General features: G+C 51.4%; 1 protein-coding gene across 1 annotated transcript in view; it reads left to right on the top strand.

Annotated features, from left to right (window-relative positions):
• The window catches only part of LOC127914927 (partitioning defective 3 homolog B-like), a 119,327-nt gene that overhangs the window by 22,364 nt on the left and 74,463 nt on the right, over positions 1–22,500 (top strand). Inside the window, exon 2 of the mRNA XM_052492718.1 lies at positions 899–1,019. Within this exon, the coding sequence (XP_052348678.1) occupies positions 899–1,019 (121 nt within the window). The remainder of the gene's footprint in view (positions 1–898; positions 1,020–22,500) is intronic.

Below are 22,500 nucleotides of genomic sequence, written 5' to 3' on the forward strand. Positions count from 1 at the left end.
CTCTGGAAAACATGCATTTGAAGGCTGCATTTATTGTAGCTGGGGATTTTAACAAAGCAAATTTGAGAACAAGGCAACCTAAATTCTATCAGAATATTGATTGTAGTACTCGCGGGGTTAATACACTCGATCACTGCTACTCTAACTTCCACGATGCATACAAAGCCCCCCCTCCCCCGCCTCCCTTCGGCAAATCCGACCACGACGCCATCAAGCTCCTACCGTTCAACGCTGGTCTGACCAATCGGAATCCACGCTTCAAGATTTTTTTGTTTTGATCACGAGGACTGGGATATGTTCCAATCAGTCTCGGAGAACAATATCGATCTATACGCTGACTCTGTGAGTGAGTTTATAAGGAAGTGCATTGGAGATGTTGTACCCACTGTGACTATTAAAACCTACCCTAACCAGATGGATGGCGGCATTCGCGCAAAACTGAAAGCGTGAACCACTTAATTTAACCATGGAAAGAGGTCTGGGAATATGGCCGAATATAAACAGTTTAGTTATTCCCTCCGCAAGGCAATCAAACAAGCAAAATGCCTGTACAGGGACAAAGTGGAGTCAATGGCTCAGACACGAGACGTATGTGGCAGGGTCAACAGGAAATCACAGACTACAAAAATATGTGTTTACGGACATATTCTATCGCTTCCTGTCCCAGTTTGCTGTCCACACATGCTTCATGATGGTCACCATTGTTCCTGTACCCAGCAAGACAAAACATAACTGAACTAAATGACTACCGCCCCGTAGCACTCACTTCTGTCATCATCAAGTGCTTTTGAGAGACTAGTCAAGGATCACATCACCTCCACCCTAGACCCACTTCAGTTAGCATACCGCCCCAACGGGTCCAACTCTAACCCCTAACCCTGCTCTCTGTCTGCTACAGTAGTGTGGATCGTATCCAGAAGCTGAGGAGAGAGTACCAGCAGGTCTGCAGAGAGGGACCAGCGCCAGTCTATGAAGAGATAGAGACCAGACAAAGAGGACCTGAGTACAACCAACACAAGGTGAGTGACTCATAACCAACACAAAGTGGGTAGCATTGTGACTCATAACCAACACAAAGTGAGTAGCATTGTGACTCATAACCAACACAAAGTGGATATCATTGTGACTCATAACCAACACAAAGTGAGTATCATTGTGACTCATAACCAACACAAAGTGGGTAGCATTGTGACTCATAACCAACACAAAGTGGGTATCATTGTGACTCATAACCAACACAAAGTGAGTACCATTGTGACTCATAACCAACACAAAGTGGGTATCATTGTGACTCATAACCAACACAAAGTGGGTAGCATTGTGACTCATAACCAACACAAAGTGGGTATCATTGTGACTCATAACCAACACAAAGTGGGTATCATTGTGACTCATAACCAACACAAAGTGGGTATCATTGTGACTCATAACCAACACAAAGTGAGTATCATTGTGACTCATAACCAACACAAAGTGAGTAGCATTGTGACTCATAACCAACACAAGGTGAGTATCATTGTGACTCATAACCAACACAAGGTGAGTAGCATTGTGACTCATAACCAACACAAGGTGAGTATCATTGTGACTCATAACCAACACAAGGTGAGTATCATTGTGACTCATAACCAACACAAAGTGGGTATCATTGTGACTCATAACCAACACAAAGTGAGTAGCATTGTGACTCATAACCAACACAAAGTGAGTAGCATTGTGACTCATAACCAACACAAAGTGAGTAGCATTGTGACTCATAACCAACACAAAGTGGATATCATTGTGACTCATAACCAACACAAAGTGAGTATCATTGTGACTCATAACCAACACAAAGTGGGTATCATTGTGACTCATAACCAACACAAAGTGGGTATCATTGTGACTCATAACCAACACAAAGTGGGTATCATTGTGACTCATAACCAACACAAAGTGAGTAGCATTGTGACTCATAACCAACACAAAGTGAGTAGCATTGTGACTCATAACCAACACAAAGTGAGTAGCATTGTGACTCATAACCAACACAAAGTGGATATCATTGTGACTCATAACCAACACAAAGTGAGTATCATTGTGACTCATAACCAACACAAAGTGGGTATCATTGTGACTCATAACCAACACAAAGTGAGTAGCATTGTGACTCATAACCAACACAAAGTGAGTATCATTGTGACTCATAACCAACACAAAGTGGGTAGCATTGTGACTCATAACCAACACAAAGTGAGTAGCATTGTGACTCATAACCAACACAAAGTGAGTAGCATTGTGACTCATAACCAACACAAAGTGGATATCATTGTGACTCATAACCAACACAAAGTGAGTATCATTGTGACTCATAACCAACACAAAGTGGGTAGCATTGTGACTCATAACCAACACAAAGTGGGTATCATTGTGACTCATAACCAACACAAAGTGAGTACCATTGTGACTCATAACCAACACAAAGTGGGTATCATTGTGACTCATAACCAACACAAAGTGGGTAGCATTGTGACTCATAACCAACACAAAGTGGGTATCATTGTGACTCATAACCAACACAAAGTGGGTATCATTGTGACTCATAACCAACACAAAGTGGGTATCATTGTGACTCATAACCAACACAAAGTGAGTATCATTGTGACTCATAACCAACACAAAGTGAGTAGCATTGTGACTCATAACCAACACAAGGTGAGTATCATTGTGACTCATAACCAACACAAGGTGAGTAGCATTGTGACTCATAACCAACACAAGGTGAGTATCATTGTGACTCATAACCAACACAAGGTGAGTATCATTGTGACTCATAACCAACACAAAGTGGGTATCATTGTGACTCATAACCAACACAAAGTGAGTAGCATTGTGACTCATAACCAACACAAAGTGAGTAGCATTGTGACTCATAACCAACACAAAGTGGATATCATTGTGACTCATAACCAACACAAAGTGAGTATCATTGTGACTCATAATCAACACAAAGTGAGTATCATTGTGACTCATAACCAACACAAAGTGAGTAGCATTGTGACTCATAACCAACACAAAGTGGATATCATTGTGACTCATAACCAACACAAAGTGAGTATCATTGTGACTCATAACCAACACAAAGTGGGTAGCATTGTGACTCATAACCAACACAAAGTGGGTATCATTGTGACTCATAACCAACACAAAGTGAGTACCATTGTGACTCATAACCAACACAAAGTGGGTATCATTGTGACTCATAACCAACACAAAGTGGGTAGCATTGTGACTCATAACCAACACAAAGTGGGTATCATTGTGACTCATAACCAACACAAAGTGGGTATCATTGTGACTCATAACCAACACAAAGTGAGTAGCATTGTGACTCATAACCAACACAAGGTGAGTATCATTGTGACTCATAACCAACACAAAGTGAGTATCATTGTGACTCATAACCAACACAAAGTGGGTATCATTGTGACTCATAACCAACACAAAGTGGGTATCATTGTGACTCATAACCAACACAAAGTGAGTATCATTGTGACTCATAACCAACACAAAGTGGGTATCATTGTGACTCATAACCAACACAAGGTGAGTATCATTGTGACTCATAACCAACACAAGGTGAGTATCATTGTGACTCATAACCAACACAAGGTGAGTATCATTGTGACTCATAACCAACACAAAGTGAGTATCATTGTGACTCATAACCAACACAAGGTGAGTATCATTGTGACTCATAACCAACACAAAGTGAGTAGCATTGTGACTCATAAACAACACAAAGTGGGTAGCATTGTGACTCATAACCAACACAAAGTGGGTAGCATTGTGACTCATAACCAACACAAAGTGGGTAGCATTGTGACTCATAACCAACACAAAGTGGGTATCATTGTGACTCATAACCAACACAAAGTGGGTATCATTGTGACTCATAACCAACACAAAGTGAGTATCATTGTGACTCATAACCAACACAAAGTGGGTATCATTGTGACTCATAAACAACACAAGGTGAGTAGCATTGTGACTCATAATCAACACAAAGTGAGTAGCATTGTGACTCATAACCAACACAAAGTGAGTATCATTGTGACTCATAACCAACACAAAGTGGGTATCATTGTGACTCATAACCAACACAAGGTGAGTATCATTGTGACTCATAACCAACACAAGGTGAGTATCATTGTGACTCATAACCAACACAAAGTGAGTAGCATTGTGACTCATAACCAACACAAGGTGAGTAGCATTGTGACTCATAACCAACACAAGGTGAGTATCATTGTGACTCATAACCAACACAAAGTGAGTACCATTGTGACTCATAACCAACACAAAGTGGGTATCATTGTGACTCATAACCAACACAAGGTGAGTATCATTGTGACTCATAACCAACACAAGGTGAGTACCATTGTGACTCATAACCAACACAAAGTGAGTATCATTGTGACTCATAACCAACACAAAGTGAGTATCATTGTGACTCATAACCAACACAAAGTGAGTATCATTGTGACTCATAACCAACACAAAGTGAGTATCATTGTGACTCATAACCAACACAAAGTGAGTATCATTGTGACTCATAACCAACACAAAGTGGGTATCATTGTGACTCATAACCAACACAAAGTGAGTAGCATTGTGACTCATAACCAACACAAGGTGAGTAGCATTGTGACTCATAATCAACACAAAGTGAGTAGCATTGTGACTCATAACCAACACAAAGTGGGTAGCATTGTGACTCATAACCAACACAAAGTGGGTAGCATTGTGACTCATAACCAACACAAAGTGGGTATCATTGTGACTCATAACCAACACAAAGTGAGTATCATTGTGACTCATAACCAACACAAAGTGAGTATCATTGTGACTCATAACCAACACAAAGTGGGTATCATTGTGACTCATAACCAACACAAAGTGAGTAGCATTGTGACTCATAACCAACACAAGGTGAGTAGCATTGTGACTCATAATCAACACAAAGTGAGTAGCATTGTGACTCATAACCAACACAAAGTGGGTAGCATTGTGACTCATAACCAACACAAAGTGGGTATCATTGTGACTCATAACCAACACAAAGTGAGTATCATTGTGACTCATAACCAACACAAAGTGGGTATCATTGTGACTCATAATCAACACAAAGTGAGTAGCATTGTGACTCATAACCAACACAAAGTGAGTATCATTGTGACTCATAACCAACACAAAGTGAGTATCATTGTGACTCATAACCAACACAAAGTGGGTAGCATTGTGACTCATAACCAACACAAAGTGGGTATCATTGTGACTCATAACCAACACAAAGTGGGTATCATTGTGACTCATAACCAACACAAAGTGGGTATCATTGTGACTCATAACCAACACAAAGTGGGTATCATTGTGACTCATAACCAACACAAAGTGGGTATCATTGTGACTCATAACCAACACAAAGTGGGTATCATTGTGACTCATAACCAACACAAAGTGGGTATCATTGTGACTCATAACCAACACAAAGTGGGTATCATTGTGACTCATAACCAACACAAAGTGGGTATCATTGTGACTCATAACCAACACAAAGTGAGTATCATTGTGACTCATAACCAACACAAAGTGGGTATCATTGTGACTCATAACCAACACAAAGTGGGTATCATTGTGACTCATAACCAACACAAAGTGGGTATCATTGTGACTCATAACCAACACAAAGTGGGTATCATTGTGACTCATAACCAACACAAAGTGAGTGTCCGTGTCGTCGTTCAGCTGCGACTCGGTGAAACATAAGATATTACAGTTTTTAATATCCCGTTGGTCGGATAGTTTCATTCGTAGATCATCCAGTTTATTCTCCAGTGATTGGCACGTTGGCCAATAGGACTAATGGTAGAAGCGGGTTACCCACTCGCAGATGAATTCTCACAAGGCACCCCGACCTCCTCACCCTGTGTTTCCGTCTTGGGCCTGGTCTCGGGGAAGTAGAATATCTTGTCAATAATCGCTGTTCTGATGTTCAGAATCTCTTTTCGGTCATAAGAGACGGGTTGCAGCAACAGTATGTACAAAACAAGTTACAAACAATGCGAAGAGACAAACTAAATAACGCAGTTGGTTAGGAGCCCTTAAAACGTCAGCCGTCCCCTCTGGCGCCATTATCACTAATGGTGGACATATGGAAGCAGGTGGAGACAACAGACTGGGAGAGATTGAATACATCCGTAAACACTTCAGCCAGCTGGTCTGCACATGCTCTGAGGACAGATACAATACGTTTCTGGAAATAAAAAAGGAAACTGTAGCAATGGAGCTGATTCACTTGGAGCTGATTCACTTGGAGCTGATTCACTTTGAGCTGATTCACTTGGAGCTGATTCACTTGGAGCTGATTCACTTGGAGCTGATTCACTTGGAGCTGATTCACTTGGAGGTGATTCATTCACTCTGAACAGTAGAAAAGGGAACAATACCTTGGAGCTGATTCACTTGGAGCTGATTCACTTGGAGCTGATTCACTTGGAGCTGATTCACTTGGAGGTGATTCACTTGGAGGTGATTCATTCACTCTGAACAGTAGAAAAGGGAACAATACCTTGGAGCTGATTCACTTGGAGCTGATTCACTTGGAGCTGATTCACTTGGAGCTGATTAATTCACTCTGAACAGTAGAAAAGGGAACAATACCTTGGAGCTGATTCACTTGGAGCTGATTCACTTGGAGCTGATTCACTTGGAGCTGATTCATTCACTCTGAACAGTAGACTTGAAGTGTAATTCTGAAAAGAACAGCAGCTGTGTTGTGAATGGCTTCCTTTGTTGCTAGGAGATGCTGAATGGTTATTTTGTTCCACAGGTTTTCAAGCTGCGGAGATGTACTGTGGCCCTTTGAGAGAGTTCAGTTCCCCTGCGTCCCAAATGTGGCACCCTATTCCCTATATAGTGCACTAGTTTCGACCAGGGTCCGTATGGGCTATGTGGGAATTAGGGTGCCATTTGGGATTGGCCCTTTGAGAGAGTTCAGTTCCCCTGCGTCCCAAATGTGGCACCCTATTCCCTATATAGTGCACTAGTTTCGACCAGGGTCCGTATGGGCTATGTGGGAATTAGGGTGCCATTTGGGATGCATGAAAGGCGTCGGTTGTTAGAGGGTTTTGGGGAAAGGCCATTATCACTTTGATTGGTACATAAAACCAACAACACTTGAGATATAATTGAAGGCTGCTTGTGTATCTATTGATTTGTGTATTTATATTGATTTGTGTATCTATATTGATTTGTGTATCTATATTGATTTGTGTATCTATATTGATTTGTGTATCTATATTGATTTGTGTATCTATATTGATTTGTGTATCTATATTGATTTGTGTATCTATATTGATTTGTGTATCTATATTGATTTGTGAGAAGCAGTCGCCTCCTCGGTTGACCTTGGCCTGACAGAAAGGGTAGAGTGTCGTGTCTCAAATGGCTCCCTATTCCCTATATAGTGCACTACTTTAGACCAGGGCCCTATGGAACCCTATTCCCTATATAGTGCACTACTTTAGACCAGGGCCCTATGGAATCCTGTCCCCTATATAGTGCACTACTTTAGACCAGGGCCCTATGGAACCCTATTCCCTATATAGTGCACTACTTTAGACAAGAGCCCTATGGAACCCTGTCCCCTATATAGTGCACTACTTTAGACAAGAGCCTTACGGGTTCCATAGGGCTCTTGTCTAAATTAGTGCACTATATAGGGAATAGTGAGCCATTTGGGAAGCTAACAGAGAGGGTAGGTAGGGTGACCATGGTTGGAGGGGGATTTATTTTTGAACTGTAATTTTAGTGTGATAATCTGCCCTCTTGATCAGCGTCTCCTGATGAGATTAGAATTCATTTTCTGACTGATTTTCTGCTTAATTGATTTAAACAGCCTTTTCTGAGAAAGGAGGCAGGGATGGAGGCAGGGATGGAGGCAGGGAGGGATGGAGGCAGGGAGGGATGGAGGCAGGGAGGGATGGAGGCAGGGAGGGATGGAGGCAGGGATAGAGGCAGGGAGGGATGGAGGCAGGGAGGGAGGCAGGGAGGGATGGAGGCAGGTATGGATAGAGGCAGGGAGGGAGGGAGGGGGATGGAGGCAGGGAGGGATGCAGGGAGGGAGGGAGGGATGGAGGCAGGGAGGGAGGCAGGGAGGGAGAGATGGAGGCAGTGAGGGAGGGAGGGAGAGATGGAGGCAGGGAGGGATGGAGGCAGGGAGGAGGCAGGGATGGATAGAGGCAGGGAGGGAGGGATGGAGGCAGGAGGGAGAGATGGAGGCAGGGAGGGAGGGATGGAGGCAGGGATGGATAGAGGCAGGGAGGGAGGGAGGGATGGAGGCAGGGAGGGAGGGATGGAGGCAGGGAGGGAGGCAGGGAGGGATGGAGGGAGGCAGGGAGGGATGGAGGCAGGGAGGGATGGAGGCAGGGAGGGATGGAGGCAGGGAGGGATGGAGGCAGGGAGGGAGGCAGGGAGGGAGGCAGGGAGGGATGGAGGCAGGGAGGGATGGAGGCAGGGATAGAGGCAGGGAGGGATGGAGGCAGGAGGGAGGGAGGGAGGCAGGGAGGGATGGATGGAGGCAGGTATGGATAGAGGCAGGGAGGGAGGGATGGAGGCAGGGAGGGGGGATGGAGGCAGGGAGGGATGCAGGGAGGGAGGGAGGGATGGAGGCAGGGAGGGAGGGAGGCAGGGAGGGAGAGATGGAGGCAGTGAGGGAGGGAGGGAGAGATGGAGGCAGGGAGGGATGGAGGCAGGGAGGGAGGCAGGGATGGATAGAGGCAGGGAGGGAGGGATGGAGGCAGGGAGGGAGGGATGGAGGCAGGGATGGATAGAGGCAGGGGAGGGAGGGAGGGAGGGAGGGATGGAGGCAGGGAGGGAGGGATGGAGGCAGGGAGGGAGGGATGGAGGCAGGTAGGGAGGCAGGGAGGGAGGCAGGGAGGGATGGAGGGAGGCAGGGAGGGATGGAGGCAGGGAGGGATGGCGGCAGGGAGGGAGGGATGGAGGCAGGGAGGGAGGGATGGAGGCAAGGAGGGAGGCAGAGAGGGAGGGATGGAGGCAGGGAGGGAGGCAGGGAGGGAGGGATGGAGGCAGGGAGGGGGGCAGGGAGGAAGGGATGAAGGCAGGGAGGGAGGCAGGGATGGAGGCAGGGAGGGAAGGATGGAGGCAGGGAGGGAGGGGTGGAGGCAGGGAGGGAGGGAGGGATGGAGGCAGGGAGGGAGGCAGGGATGGAGGCAGGGAGGGATGGAGGCAGGGAGGGATGGAGGCAGGGAGCGAGGCAGGCAGGGAGGGAGGGATGGGGGGGGGAGGGAGGCAGGGACTTAGGGAGAGAGAGAGGGGGATGGATGGAGGCAGGGAGGGAGGGATGGAGGCAGGGAGGGATGGAGGGAGGGAGGCAGGCAGGGAGGGATGGAGGCAGGAGGGAGGGAGAGAGAGAGGGGGAGGGAGGGAGGGATGGAGTCAGGGAGGGAGGGATGGAGGGAGGGAGGGAGGCAGGGATGGAGGCAGGGAGGGAGGCAGGCAGGGATGGATGGAGGCAGGGAGGGATGGAGGGAGGGATAGAGGCAGGGGGGGAGGGATGGATGGATGCAGGGAGGGATGGAGGGAGGGATAGAGGCAGGGAGGGAGGGATGGAGTCAGGGAGGGAGGGATGGAGGGAGGGAGGGAGGCAGGGATGGAGGCAGGAGGCAGGCAGGGATGGATGGAGGCAGGGAGGGATGGAGGGAGGGATGGAGGCAGGAGGGATGGAGGGAGGGATAGAGGCAGGGGGGGAGGGATGGATGGATGCAGGGAGGGATGGAGGGAGGGATAGAGGCAGGGAGGGAGGGAGGGATGGAGTCAGGGAGGGAGGGATGGAGGCAGGGAGGGATGGAGGCAGGGATGGAGGGATGGAGGCAGGGAGGGAGGGATGGAGGCAGGGAGGGAGGTAGGGAGGGAGGGAGGGAGGGAGGGAGGGATGGCGGCAGGGAGGGATGGAGGGAGGGATGGAGTCAGGGAGGGAGGGATGGAGGCAGGGAGGGATGGAGGCAGGGATGGAGGCAGGGAGGGAGGGAGGTAGGGATGGAGGCAGGGAGGGAGGCAGGGAGGGAGGGATGGAGTCAGGGAGGGAGGGATGGAGGCAGGGAGGGATGGAGGCAGGGATGGAGGCAGGAGGGAGGGATGGAGTCAGGGAGGGAGGGAGGGAGGCAGGGAGGGATGGAGGCAGGGATGGAGGCAGGGAGGGAGGGAGGTAGGGATGGAGGCAGGGAGGGAGGCAGGCAGGGAGGGATGGAGGCAGGGAGTGATGGATGTAGGGAGGGAGGGGTGGAGGCAGGGAGGGAGGGAGGCAGGGAGGGAGGGAGAGAGAGAGGGGAGGGGGATGGATGGAGGCAGGGAGGATGGAGGCAGGTTGGGATGGAGGGAGGGAGGGAGGGATGGAGGCAGGGAGGGAGGGAGGGAGGGATGGAGGCAGGGAGGGAGGGATGGAGGCAGGGAGGGAGGGATGGAGGCAGGGAGGGGGATGGATGGAGGGAGGGAGGGAGGGGGGGAGGGAGGGAGGGAGCAGCTGGGTTCCTGATGTAGTGTTACTCATGTTAGCTTTCTCTATCTCTCTCCCTCCCTCACTACCTACCTACCAACCTACCTCTCTCCCTCCACCCCCCCCCCCTCCCTACTTCCCTCCATCCCTCCCTCCCTACCTACCTCTCTCCCACCATCCATCCCTCCCTAATTCCCTCCCTACCTACCTCCCTCCATCCCTCCCTACCTCCCTCCCTCCCTACCTCTCTCCCTCCCTACCTCTCTCCCACCATCCATCCCTCCCTAATTCCCTCCCTCCCTACCTCTCTCCCTCCATCCATCCCTCCCTACCTCCCTCCCTCCCTACCTCTCTCCCTCCATCCATCCCTCCCTACTTCCCTCCCTCCCTACCTCTCTCCCTCCCTCCATCCCTCCCTCCCTCACTACCTACCTACCTCCCTCCCTACCTCCCTCCCTCCCTCCTTACCTCTCTCCCTCCATCCCTCCCTCTCTCCCTCCATCCCTCCCTCCCTCTATGGCTCTTTGTCCTTCCCTTCAACATGTAATACTAATGACGTATCCACCAGGATGCCAGCCAGCTCCTCCATGCCAGCCAGCTCCTCCATGCCAGCCAGCTCCTCCATGCCAACTCCAGATGATAATACATGTATGAGGTGTTGTTAGGACATAGAAAGCCATAGGGGCGGCTAGTGCCTGTGTAGTTGACCAAGTGCTAAAACTTCCCAACCAGGAAATGACCAGTCAAGACTGTGGTTAGCTGTAAACTGCCTCTTAGATCATAGCACAAGGGTTATGAGAGTATGGGTGGAGGTCATTTGAAAAACCAGCCAGCGAGCTCCGTGGTCGTTAGAGGCCCTGGACAATGAGGTTCACTCTTCCTCTCTCTCCCCTGTGAATACATACAGGGAGGGGCTGTTTAAACTCCGCCCAACAGGGAGGGGCTGTTTAATCTCCGCCCCACAGGGAGGGGCTGTTTAATCTCCGCCCAACGGGGAGGGGCTGTTTAATCTCCGCCCAACCGGGAGGGGCTGTTTAATCTCTGCCCAACAGGGAGGGGCTGTTTAATCTCCGCCCAACAGGGAGGGGCTGTTTAATCTCCGCCCAACAGGGAGGGGCTGTTTAATCTCCGCCCCACAGGGAGGGGCTGTTTAATCTCCGCCCAACGGGGAGGGGCTGTTTAATCTCCGCCCAACCGGGAGGGGCTGTTTAATCTCCGCCCAACCGGGAGGGGCTGTTTAATCTCTGCCCAACAGGGAGGGGCTGTTTAATCTCCGCCCAACAGGGAGGGGCTGTTTAATCTCCGCCCAACAGGGAGGGGCTGTTTAATCTCCGCCCAACAGGGAGGGGCTGTTTAATCTCCGCCCAACAGGGAGGGGCTGTTTAATCTCCGCCCAACAGGGAGGGGCTGTTTAAACTCCGCCCCACAGGGAGGGCCCCCTATTCCCTATATAGTGACCACAGTCTGCCCCCTATTCCCTCCACTCAGTCCTGAACACATCTGTCTGTCTGTCTGTCTGTCTGTCTGTCTGTCCTCTGTCTCAGTCCCTCTCCCTCCCCCCTCCCTCCCTCCCCCTCTCCTCTGTTTCAGTCTCTCTCCCTCCCCCCTACCTCCCTCCCTCCCCCTCTCCTCTGTTTCAGTCTCTCTCCCTCCCTCCCCCCTCTCCCCCTCCCCCTCTCCTCTGTCTCAGTCTCTCTCCCTCCCCCTCCCCTCTCTCTCCCTCCCCTCTCCTCTGTCTCTCTCCCTCCCCCCCCTCTCTCCCTCCCCCTCCCCTCTCCTCTGTCTCAGTCCCTCTCCCCCTCTCCTCTGTCTCAGTCTCCCCCTCCCTCCCCCCTCCCCTCCCCCTCTCCTCTGTCTCAGTCCCTCTCCCTCCCTCCCCCCCTCCCTCCCTCCCCCTCTCCTCTGTTTCAGTCTCTCTCCCTCCCCCTACCTCCTCCCCTGTCTCCTCTGTTTCAGTCTCTCCCTCCCTCCCCCTCTCCCCCTCTCCCTGTCCCTCCCCTCCCCCCCCCCTCTGTCTCAGTCCCTCTCCCCCTCTCCTCTGTCTCAGTCTCTCTCCCGCCCTCCCCCTCTCTCCCTCCCCCTCTCCTCTGTCTCAGTCCCTCTCCCTCCCTCCCCTCTCTCTCCCCCTTCCCCTCTCTCTCTGTCTCAGTGTCTCTCCCCCCCCCTCTCTCCCTTCCCCTCTCCTCTCTGTGTCTTCCCCCCGTCTCTGTGCTTGTGATGGAATGACACGATTAACTGCTGTGAGCTCAAGTATGAGTGTCTGCTCGAGCCACTTCACACAGAGGTTGTTGTCAAACACCCCCCCTCATCACCTCCTTCCTCGCAGGAACATGGAAAGCACGTTACTGATTTAGTTAGTGACTTTGAAACTCAATTGGCATTGATGTGTGGTGATAGGGCACTGAGTATAGTTCTACACAGGTCACCTTGTCCTTGGGACAGTAGTTTGGGGATATTTACGAACCTCATAGGTCATTGCTAACCCCCAGAAGGTATGTAGACTGGGACTGCTGTTTGTATCACTGAAATTCAAACCTCAACCATCATTGTCCCTTTCATATCTCTGACTTAACATTGTTTCAGTATGTATCTCTATGGGAGTTTCAGTATGTATCTCTATGGGAGTTTCAGTATGTATCTCTATGGGAGTTTCAGTATGTATCTCTATGGGAGTTTCAGTATGTATCTCTATGGGAGTTTCAGTATGTATCTCTATGGGAGTTTCAGTATGTATCTCTATGGGAGTTTCAGTATGTATCTCTATGGGAGTTTCAGTATGTATCTCTATGGGAGTTTCAGTATGTATCTCTATGGGAGTTTCAGTATGTATCTCTATGGGAGTTTCAGTATGTATCTCTATGGGAGTTTCAGTATGTATCTCTATGGGAGTTTCAGTATGTATCTCTATGGGAGTTTCAGTATGTATCTCTATGGGAGTTTCAGTATGTATCTCTATGGGAGTTTCAGTATATATCTCTTTATGGGAGTTTCAGTATATATCTCTTTATGGGAGTTTCAGTATGTATCTCTATGGGAGTTTCAGTATGTATCTCTATGGGAGTTTCAGTATGTATCTCTATGGGAGTTTCAGTATGTATCTCTATGGGAGTTTCAGTATGTAAAGATATGGGAGTTTCAGTATATATCTCTATGGGAGTTTCAGTATATATCTCTATTAGAGTTTCAGTATGTATCTCTATGGGAGTTTCAGTATGTATCTCTATGGGAGTTTCAGTATATATCTCTATGGGAGTTTCAGTATGTATCTCTATGGGAGTTTCAGTATGTATCTCTATGGGAGTTTCAGTATGTATCTCTATGGGAGTTTCAGTATGTATCTCTATGGGAGTTTCAGTATATATCTCTATGGGAGTTTCAGTATGTATCTCTATGGGAGTTTCAGTATGTATCTCTATGGGAGTTTCAGTATATATCTCTATGGGAGTTTCAGTATGTATCTCTATGGGAGTTTCAGTATGTATCTCTATGGGAGTTTCAGTATGTATCTCTATGGGAGTTTCAGTATATATCTCTTTATGGGAGTTTTTGTATGTATCTCTATGGGAGTTTCAGTATGTATCTCTATGGGAGTTTCAGTATGTATCTCTATGGGAGTTTCAGTATGTAACTCTATGGGAGTTTCAGTATGTATCTCTATGGGAGTTTCAGTATATATCTCTCTATGGGAGTTTCAGTATGTATCTCTATGGGAGTTTCAGTATGTATCTCTATGGGAGTTTCAGTATATATCTCTATGGGAGTTTCAGTATGTATCTCTATGGGAGTTTCAGTATGTATCTCTATGGGAGTTTCAGTATGTATCTCTATGGGAGTTTCAGTATGTATCTCTATGGGAGTTTCAGTATGTATCTCTATGGGAGTTTCAGTATGTAAAGATATGGGAGTTTCAGTATATATCTCTATGGGAGTTTCAGTATGTATCTCTATGGGAGTTTCAGTATGTATCTCTATGGGAGTTTCAGTATGTATCTCTATGGGAGTTTCAGTATGTATCTCTATGGGAGTTTCAGTATGTATCTCTATGGGAGTTTCAGTATGTATCTCTATGGGAGTTTCAGTATGTATCTCTATGGGAGTTTCAGTATGTATCTCTATGGGAGTTGCAGTATGTATCTCTATGGGAGTTTCAGTATGTATCTCTATGGGAGTTTCAGTATATATCTCTATGGGAGTTTCAGTATATATCTCTATGGGAGTTTCAGTATGTATCTCTATGGGAGTTTCAGTATGGATAGCTATGTGAGTTTCAGTATGTATCTCTATGGGAGTTTCAGTATATATCTCTATGGGAGTTTCAGTATGTATCTCTATGGGAGTTTCAGTATGTATCTCTATGGGAGTTTCAGTATGTATCTCTATGGGAGTTTCAGTATGTATCTCTATGGGAGTTTCAGTATGTATCTCTATGGGAGTTTCAGTATGTATCTCTATGGGAGTTTCAGTATATATCTCTTTATGGGAGTTTTTGTATGTATCTCTTTATGGGAGTGTTTGTATGTATCTCTGGGAGTTTCAGTATGTATCTCTATGGGAGTTTCAGTATGTATCTCTATGGGAGTTTCAGTATGGATAGCTATGGGAGTGGCTATAGGATGTATGGGGCAATAGGAATTTCTATAGACAGACATTTCTGATTGATGTAGTGGAATATGCTGTGCTAGATAAATGGTTGTTCTGTAAATCATGTGTTTGGCTCAGCTTTTCCCTTCTGGACTAGGTAATAGAAGGATATAATGTTAGGTAGTGTAGCTAGACGCAGGGCGTTCCTTCTACATGTATCCTTCTCTGACAGGCAGTCTCCTAGCTAGACAAAATATGGTTCAATCCCAATCTGCTCTCCTCTCCTCCTCCTCCCTGACCCTTCGATGTTTGCATGTCTGTAATGTGGAAGAAATATGGTTCAATCCCAATCTGCTCTCCTCTCCTCCTCCTCCCTGACCCTTCGATGTTTGCATGTCTGTAATGTGGAAGAAATATGGTTCAATCCCAATCTGCTCTCCTCTCCTCCTCTCCCCTGACCCTTCGATGTTTGCATGTCTATAATGTGGAAGAAATATGGTTCAATCCCAATCTGCTCTCCTCTCCTCCTCCTCCCTGACCCTTCGATGTTTGCATGTCTGTAATGTGGAAGAAAATATGGTTCAATCCCAATCTGCTCTCCTCTCCTCCTCCCCCCTGACCTCTCCTCCTCCCCCCGGATCACCATTAGCTGTTGCAAAAGCAGCAGCTACTCTTCCACAGAACACAAAACACAAAACACAGAACACAGAACACAGAACACAAAACACAAAACACAGAACACAGAACACAAAACACAAAACACAGAACACAGAACACAAAACACAAAACACAAAACACAGAACACAGAACACAAAACACAAAACACAAAACACAAAACACAAACACAGAACACAAAACACAAAACACAAAACACAAAACACAAAACACAGAACACAAAACACAAAACACAAAACACAAAACACAAAACACAAAACACAAAACACAAAACACAGAACACAAAACACAAAACACAAAACACAAAACACAGAACATTAATAGACAAGAACAGCTCAAGGACAGAAGTAAATAATGTTGTAATTCATGTGTTATTACCATTACCATATTATCTCCCAGGACACGTGTCTAGTGTTGTGAAGAGATAGAGTTCTGTGGTGGAATGGACGTGTCCATTCTGAGGTTCCATAGAATGGAAAGTATTCCAGAAAGTCCCCAGAGTTCTGTTAGCTCAGAAACAGAATATTCATGGTGGTACTGGAGGCCAAATGGGTCCAGTAGAGGAGACCCGAGGGAGAAATGAAGTACAGACTCTCTCTTTCTGGAATGACTGCTAATGAACTATACATGGTCTGTGTCCCAAATGGCCCGCTAGGTACCATGGGTCATTTACTTTCTGAACAGAGCAAAGGCAGGACAGAACGGTCCAGAGGTGGAATTTCCCTGATGCACTGTGGATGTCCTGACAGTCAGTCAGACCGTGATAGGTATAGGGATGAGAGATGGGAGGGGCCGAGAGAAAAGAGGGGTGGAGAGAGAGGAGGGATGGAGAGAGAAGAGGGGAAGGGGAGTGAGGTATCAGGGGAGGGGAGGGGAGGGGGAGGGGAGTGAGGTATCGGGGGAGGGGGAGTGAGGTCTCAGAGGAAGGGGGAGTGAGGTTTCAGAGGAAGGGGAGTGAGGTTTCAGAGGAAGGGGAGTGAGATCTCAGGGGAAGGGGAGTGAGATCTCAGGGGAAGGGGAGTGAGATCTCAGGGGAAGGGGAGTGAGGTTTCAGAGGAAGGGGAGTGAGATCTCAGAGGAAGGGGAGTGAGGTCTCAGGGGAAGGGGAGTGAGATATCAGGGGAAGGGGAGTGAGGTTTCAGAGGAAGGGGAGTGAGATCTCAGGGGAAGGGGAGTGAGATCTCAGGGGAAGGGGAGGGGGAGTGAGATCTCAGGGGAAGGGGAGTGAGATCTCAGAGGAAGGGGAGTGAGAAATCAGAGGAAGGGGAGTGAGATCTCAGGGGAGGGGGAGTGAGATATCAGGGGAGGGGAGGGGGGGAGTGAGGTCTCTGGGCAGGGGAGGGGGAGTGAGGTCTCAGGGGAAGGGGAGTGAGGTCTCTGGGCAGGGGAGTGAGGTCTCTGGGCAGGGGAGGGGGAGTGAGATATCAGGGGAGGGGGAGTGAGGTCTCAGGGGAGGGGAGGGGGAGTGAAGTATCAGGGGAAGGGGAGTGAGGTCTCAGGGGAGGGGAGGGGGAGTGAGATCTCAGGGGAAGGGGAGTGAGGTCTCAGGGGAGGGGAGTGAGATATCAGGGGAGGGGGAGTTAGGTCTCAGAGGAAGGGGAGTGAGATCTCAGAGGAAGGGGAGTGAGGTCTCAGGGGAGTGAGATCTCAGGGGAAGGGGAAGGGGAGTGAGGTCTCAGGGGAGTGAGATCTCAGGGGAAGGGGAGTGAGGTCTCAGGGGAGTGAGATCTCAGGGGAAGGGGAGTGAGATCTCAGGGGAAGGGGAAGGGGAGTGAGGTCTCAGGGGAACGGGAGTGAGAAATCAGAGGAAGGGGAGTTAGGTCTCAGGGGAGGGGGAGTGAGGTCTCAGGGGAGGGGAGTGAGAAATCAGAGGAAGGGGAGTGAGGTCTCAGGGGAAGGGGAGGGGGAGTGAGGTCTCAGAGGAAGGGGGGAGTGAGGTCTCAGAGGAAGGGGAGTGAGGTCTCAGGGGAAGGGGAGTGAGGTCTCAGGGGAAGGGGAGTGAGGTCTCATGGGAAGGGGAGTGAGGTCTCAGAGGAAGGGGAGTGAGATCTCAGGGGAAGGGGAGTGAGGTCTCAGGGGAAGGGGAGGGGGAGTGAGGTCTCAGAGGAAGGGGAGTGAGGTCTCAGGGGAAGGGGAGTGAGGTCTCAGAGGAAGGGGAGTGAGGTCTCAGGGGAAGGGGAGTGAGATCTCAGGGGAAGGGAGGGGGAGTGAGGTCTCAAGGGAAGGGGAGTGAGGTCTCAGGGGAAGGGGGGTGAGGTCTCAGGGGAAGGGGAGTGAGGTCTCAGGGGAAGGGGAGTGAGGTCTCAGAGGAAGGGGAGTGAGGTCTCAGGGGAAGGGGAGTGAGATCTCAGGGGAAGGGGAGGGGGAGTGAGGTCTCAGGGGAAGGGGAGTGAGGTCTCAGGGGAAGGGGAGTGAGGTCTCTGGGCAGGGGAGTGAGGTCTCTGGGCAGGGGAGGAGGAGTGAGGTCATTGGGCAGGGGAGGGGGAGTGAGGTATCAGGGGAGGGGGAGTGAGATCTCAGGGGAAGGGGAGTGAGGTCTCAGGGGAGGGGAGTGAGATATCAGGGGAGGGGGAGTGAGGTCTCAGGGGAAGGGGAGTGAGGTCTCAGGGGAAGGGGAGTGAGATATCAGGGGAGGGGGAGTGAGATCTCAGAGGAAGGGGAGTGAGGTCTCAGGGGAGGGGGAGTGAGATATCAGGGGAAGGGGAGTGAGATATCAGAGGAAGGGGAGTGAGATCTCAGGGGAAGGGGAGTGAGATCTCAGGGGAAGGGGAGTGAAGTATCAGGGGAAGGGGAGTGAGGTATCAGGGGATGGGAGGGGAAGTGAGGTCTCAGGGGAAGGGGAGTGAGATATCAGGGGAGGGGGAGTGAGATCTCAGAGGAAGGGGAGTGAGGTCTCAGGGGAGGGGGAGTGAGATATCAGGGGAAGGGGAGTGAGATATCAGAGGAAGGGGAGTGAGATCTCAGGGGAAGGGGAGTGAGATCTCAGGGGAAGGGGAGTGAAGTATCAGGGGAAGGGGAGTGAGGTATCAGAGGATGGGAGGGGAAGTGAGGTCTCAGAGGAGTGTGGTCTCAGGGGAGGCGGAGTGAGGTATCAGGGGATGGGAGGGGGAGTGAGGTCACAGGGGAAAGGGAGTGAGGTCTCAGGGGAGGGGGAGTGAGGTCTCAGGGGAGGGGAGGGGGAGTGAGGTATCAGGGGAGTGAGGTCTCAGGGGAGGGGGAGTGAGGTTTCAGGGGATGGGAGGGGGAGTGAGGTCTCAGGGGAGTGAGGTCTCAGAGGAGTGAGGTCTCAGGGGAGTGAGGTCTCAGTGGAGTGAGGTCTCAGGGGAATGGGAGTGAGGTCTCAGGGGAGTGAGGTCTCGGGATTGAGGTCTCAGGGGAGTGAGGTCTCAGGGAGTGAGGTCTCAGGGCAGGGGAGTGAGGTCTCAGTGGAGTGAGGTCTCAGGGCAGGGGAGTGAGGTCTCAGGGGAGTGAGGTGTCAGGGGAAGGGGAGTGAGGTCTCTGGGCAGGGAGGGGAGTGAGGTATCAGGGGAGGGGAGTGAGATCTCAGGGGAGGGGAGTGAGATCTCAGGGGAGGGGGAGTGAGATCTCAGGGGAGGGGGAGTGAGGTCTCAGGGGAGGGGAGGGGAGGGGGAGTGAGGTATCGGGGGAGGGGGACTGAGATCTCAGGGGAGGGGGAGTGAGGTCTCTGGGCAGGGGAGGGGGAGTGAGGTCTCAGGAGAGGGGAGGGGGAGTGAGGTCTCAGGGGAGGGGAGGGAGGGGGAGTGAGGTCTCAGAGGAAGGGGCAGTGAGATATCAGGGGAAGGGGAGTGAGATCTCAGGGGAGTGAGGTCTCAGGGGAGTGAGATCTCAGGGGAGGGGAGTGAGGTCTCTGGGCAGGGGAGGGGGAGTGAGGTCTCAGAGGAGTGAGGTCTCAGGGGAGGGGGAGTGAGGTCTCAGGGGAGTGAGATCTCAGGGGAAGGGGAAGGGGAGTGAGGTCTCAGGGGAGGGGAGTGAGAAATCAGAGGAAGGGGAGTGAGGTCTCAGGGGAAGCGGGGGGAGTGAGGTCTCAGAGGAAGGGGAGTGAGGTCTCAGGGGAAGGGGAGTGAGATCTCAGGGGAAGGGGAGGGAGAGTGAGGTCTCAGGGGAAGGGGAGTGAGGTCTCAGGGGAAGGGGAGTGAGGTCTCTGGGCAGGGGAGTGAGGTCTCAGGGGAGGGGGAGTGAGGTCTCAGGGGAAGGGGAGTGAGGTCTCTGGGCAGGGGAGGGGGAGTGAGGGCTCTGGGCAGGGGAGGGGGAGTGAGGTCTCAGGGGAAGGGGAGTTAGATATCAGGGGAGGGGGAGTGAGGTCTCAGGGGAAGGGGAGTGAGGTCTCGGGGGAGGGGGGTGAGATATCAGGGGAGGGGGGAGTGAGGTCTCAGGGGAAGGGGAGTGAGGTCTCAGGGGAAGGGGAGTGAGATATCAGGGGGGGGAGTGAGATCTCAGAGGAAGGGAAATTACTTAAATGTAATGTAAGTGAGTGAGGTCTCAGGGGAGGGGGAGTGAGATATCAGGGGAAGGGGAGTGAGATATCAGAGGAAGGGGAGTGAGATCTCAGGGGAAGGGGAGTGAGATCTCAGGGGAAGGGGAGTGAGGTATCAGGGGATGGGAGGGGAAGTGAGGTCTCAGGGGAAGGGGAGTGAGGTCTCAGAGGAGTGAGGTCTCAGGGGAGGCGGAGTGAGGTATCAGGGGATGGGAGGGGGAGTGAGGTCTCAGGGGAAAGGGAGTGAGGTCTCAGGGGAGTGAGGTCTCAGGGGAGGGGGAGTGAGGTCTCAGGGGAGGGGAGGGGGAGTGAGGTATCAGGGGAGTGAGGTCTCAGGGGAGGGGGAGTGAGGTTTCAGGGGATGGGAGGGGGAGTGAGGTCTCAGGGGAGTGAGGTCTCAGAGGAGTGAGGTCTCAGGGGAGTGAGGTCTCAGAGGAGTGAGGTCTCAGGGGAATGGGAGTGAGGTCTCAGGGGAGTGAGGTCTCAGGGGATTGAGGTCTCAGGGGAGTGAGGTCTCAGGGCAGGGGAGTGAGGTCTCAGGGCAGGGGAGTGAGGTCTCAGGGGAGTGAGGTCTCAGGGCAGGGGAGTGAGGTCTCAGGGGAGTGAGGTCTCAGGGGAAGGGGAGTGAGGTCTCTGGGCAGGGGAGGGGGAGTGAGGTATCAGGGAGGGGAGTGAGATCTCAGGGGAGGGAGAGTGAGGTATCAGGGGAGGGGAGTTAGATCTCAGGGGAGGGGGAGTGAGGTCTCTGGTCAGGGGAGGGGGAGTGAGGTCTCAGGGGAGGGGAGGGGGAGTGAGGTCTCAGAGGAAGGGGGAGTGAGGTATCAGGGGAAGGGGAGTGAGATATCAGGGGAAGGGGAGTGAGATCTCAGGGGAGAGGGGGAGTGAGATCTCAGGGGAGGGGGAGTGAGGTCTCTGGTCAGGGGAGGGGGAGTGAGGTATCAGGGGAGGAGGGGGAGTGAGGTATCAGGGGAGGGGGAGGGGAGTGAGATCTCAGGGTAGTGAGGTCTCAGGGGAGTGAAGTATCAGGGGAGTGAGATCTCAGGGGAGGGGTGAGGTCTCTGGGCAGGGGAGGGGAGTGAGGTCTCAGGGGAAGGGGAGTGAGATATCAGGGGAAGGGGAGTGAGATATCAGAGGAAGGGGAGTGAGATCTCAGGGGAAGGGGAGTGAGATCTCAGGGGAAGGGGAGTGAAGTATCAGGGGAAGGGGAGTGAGGTATCAGGGGATGGGAGGGAAGTGAGGTCTCAGGGGAAGGGGAGTGAGATATCAGGGAGGGGGGGAGTGAGATCTCAGAGGAAGGGGAGTGAGGTCTCAGGGGAGGGGGAGTGAGATATCAGGGGAAGGGGAGTGAGATATCAGAGGAAGGGGAGTGAGATCTCAGGGGAAGGGGAGTGAGATCTCAGGGGAAGGGGAGTGAAGTATCAGGGGAAGGGGAGTGAGGTATCAGAGGATGGGAGGGGAAGTGAGGTCTCAGGGGTCTAGGAGGAGTGAGGTCTCAGGGGAGTGAGGTCTCAGAGGAGTGTGGTCTCAGGGGAGGCGGAGTGAGGTATCAGGGGATGGGAGGGGGAGTGAGGTCACAGGGGAAAGGGAGTGAGGTCTCAGGGGAGGGGGAGTGAGGTCTCAGGGGAGGGGAGGGGGAGTGAGGTATCAGGGGAGTGAGGTCTCAGGGGAGGGGGAGTGAGGTTTCAGGGGATGGGAGGGGGAGTGAGGTCTCAGGGGAGTGAGGTCTCAGAGGAGTGAGGTCTCAGGGGAGTGAGGTCTCAGTGGAGTGAGGTCTCAGGGGAATGGGAGTGAGGTCTCAGGGGAGTGAGGTCTCGGGGATTGAGGTCTCAGGGGAGTGAGGTCTCAGGGGAGTGAGGTCTCAGGGCAGGGGAGTGAGGTCTCAGTGGAGTGAGGTCTCAGGGCAGGGGAGTGAGGTCTCAGGGGAGTGAGGTGTCAGGGGAAGGGGAGTGAGGTCTCTGGGCAGGGGAGGGGGAGTGAGGTATCAGGGGAGGGGGAGTGAGATCTCAGGGGAGGGGGAGTGAGATCTCAGGGGAGGGGGAGTGAGATCTCAGGGGAGGGGGAGTGAGGTCTCAGGGGAGGGGAGGGGAGGGGAGGGGGAGTGAGGTATCGGGGGAGGGGGACTGAGATCTCAGGGGAGGGGGAGTGAGGTCTCTGGGCAGGGGAGGGGAGTGAGGTCTCAGGAGAGGGAGGGGGA

The sequence above is a fragment of the Oncorhynchus keta genome, chromosome 34 (assembly GCF_023373465.1).
Source record: "Oncorhynchus keta strain PuntledgeMale-10-30-2019 chromosome 34, Oket_V2, whole genome shotgun sequence".
NCBI lineage: Eukaryota > Metazoa > Chordata > Actinopteri > Salmoniformes > Salmonidae > Oncorhynchus > Oncorhynchus keta.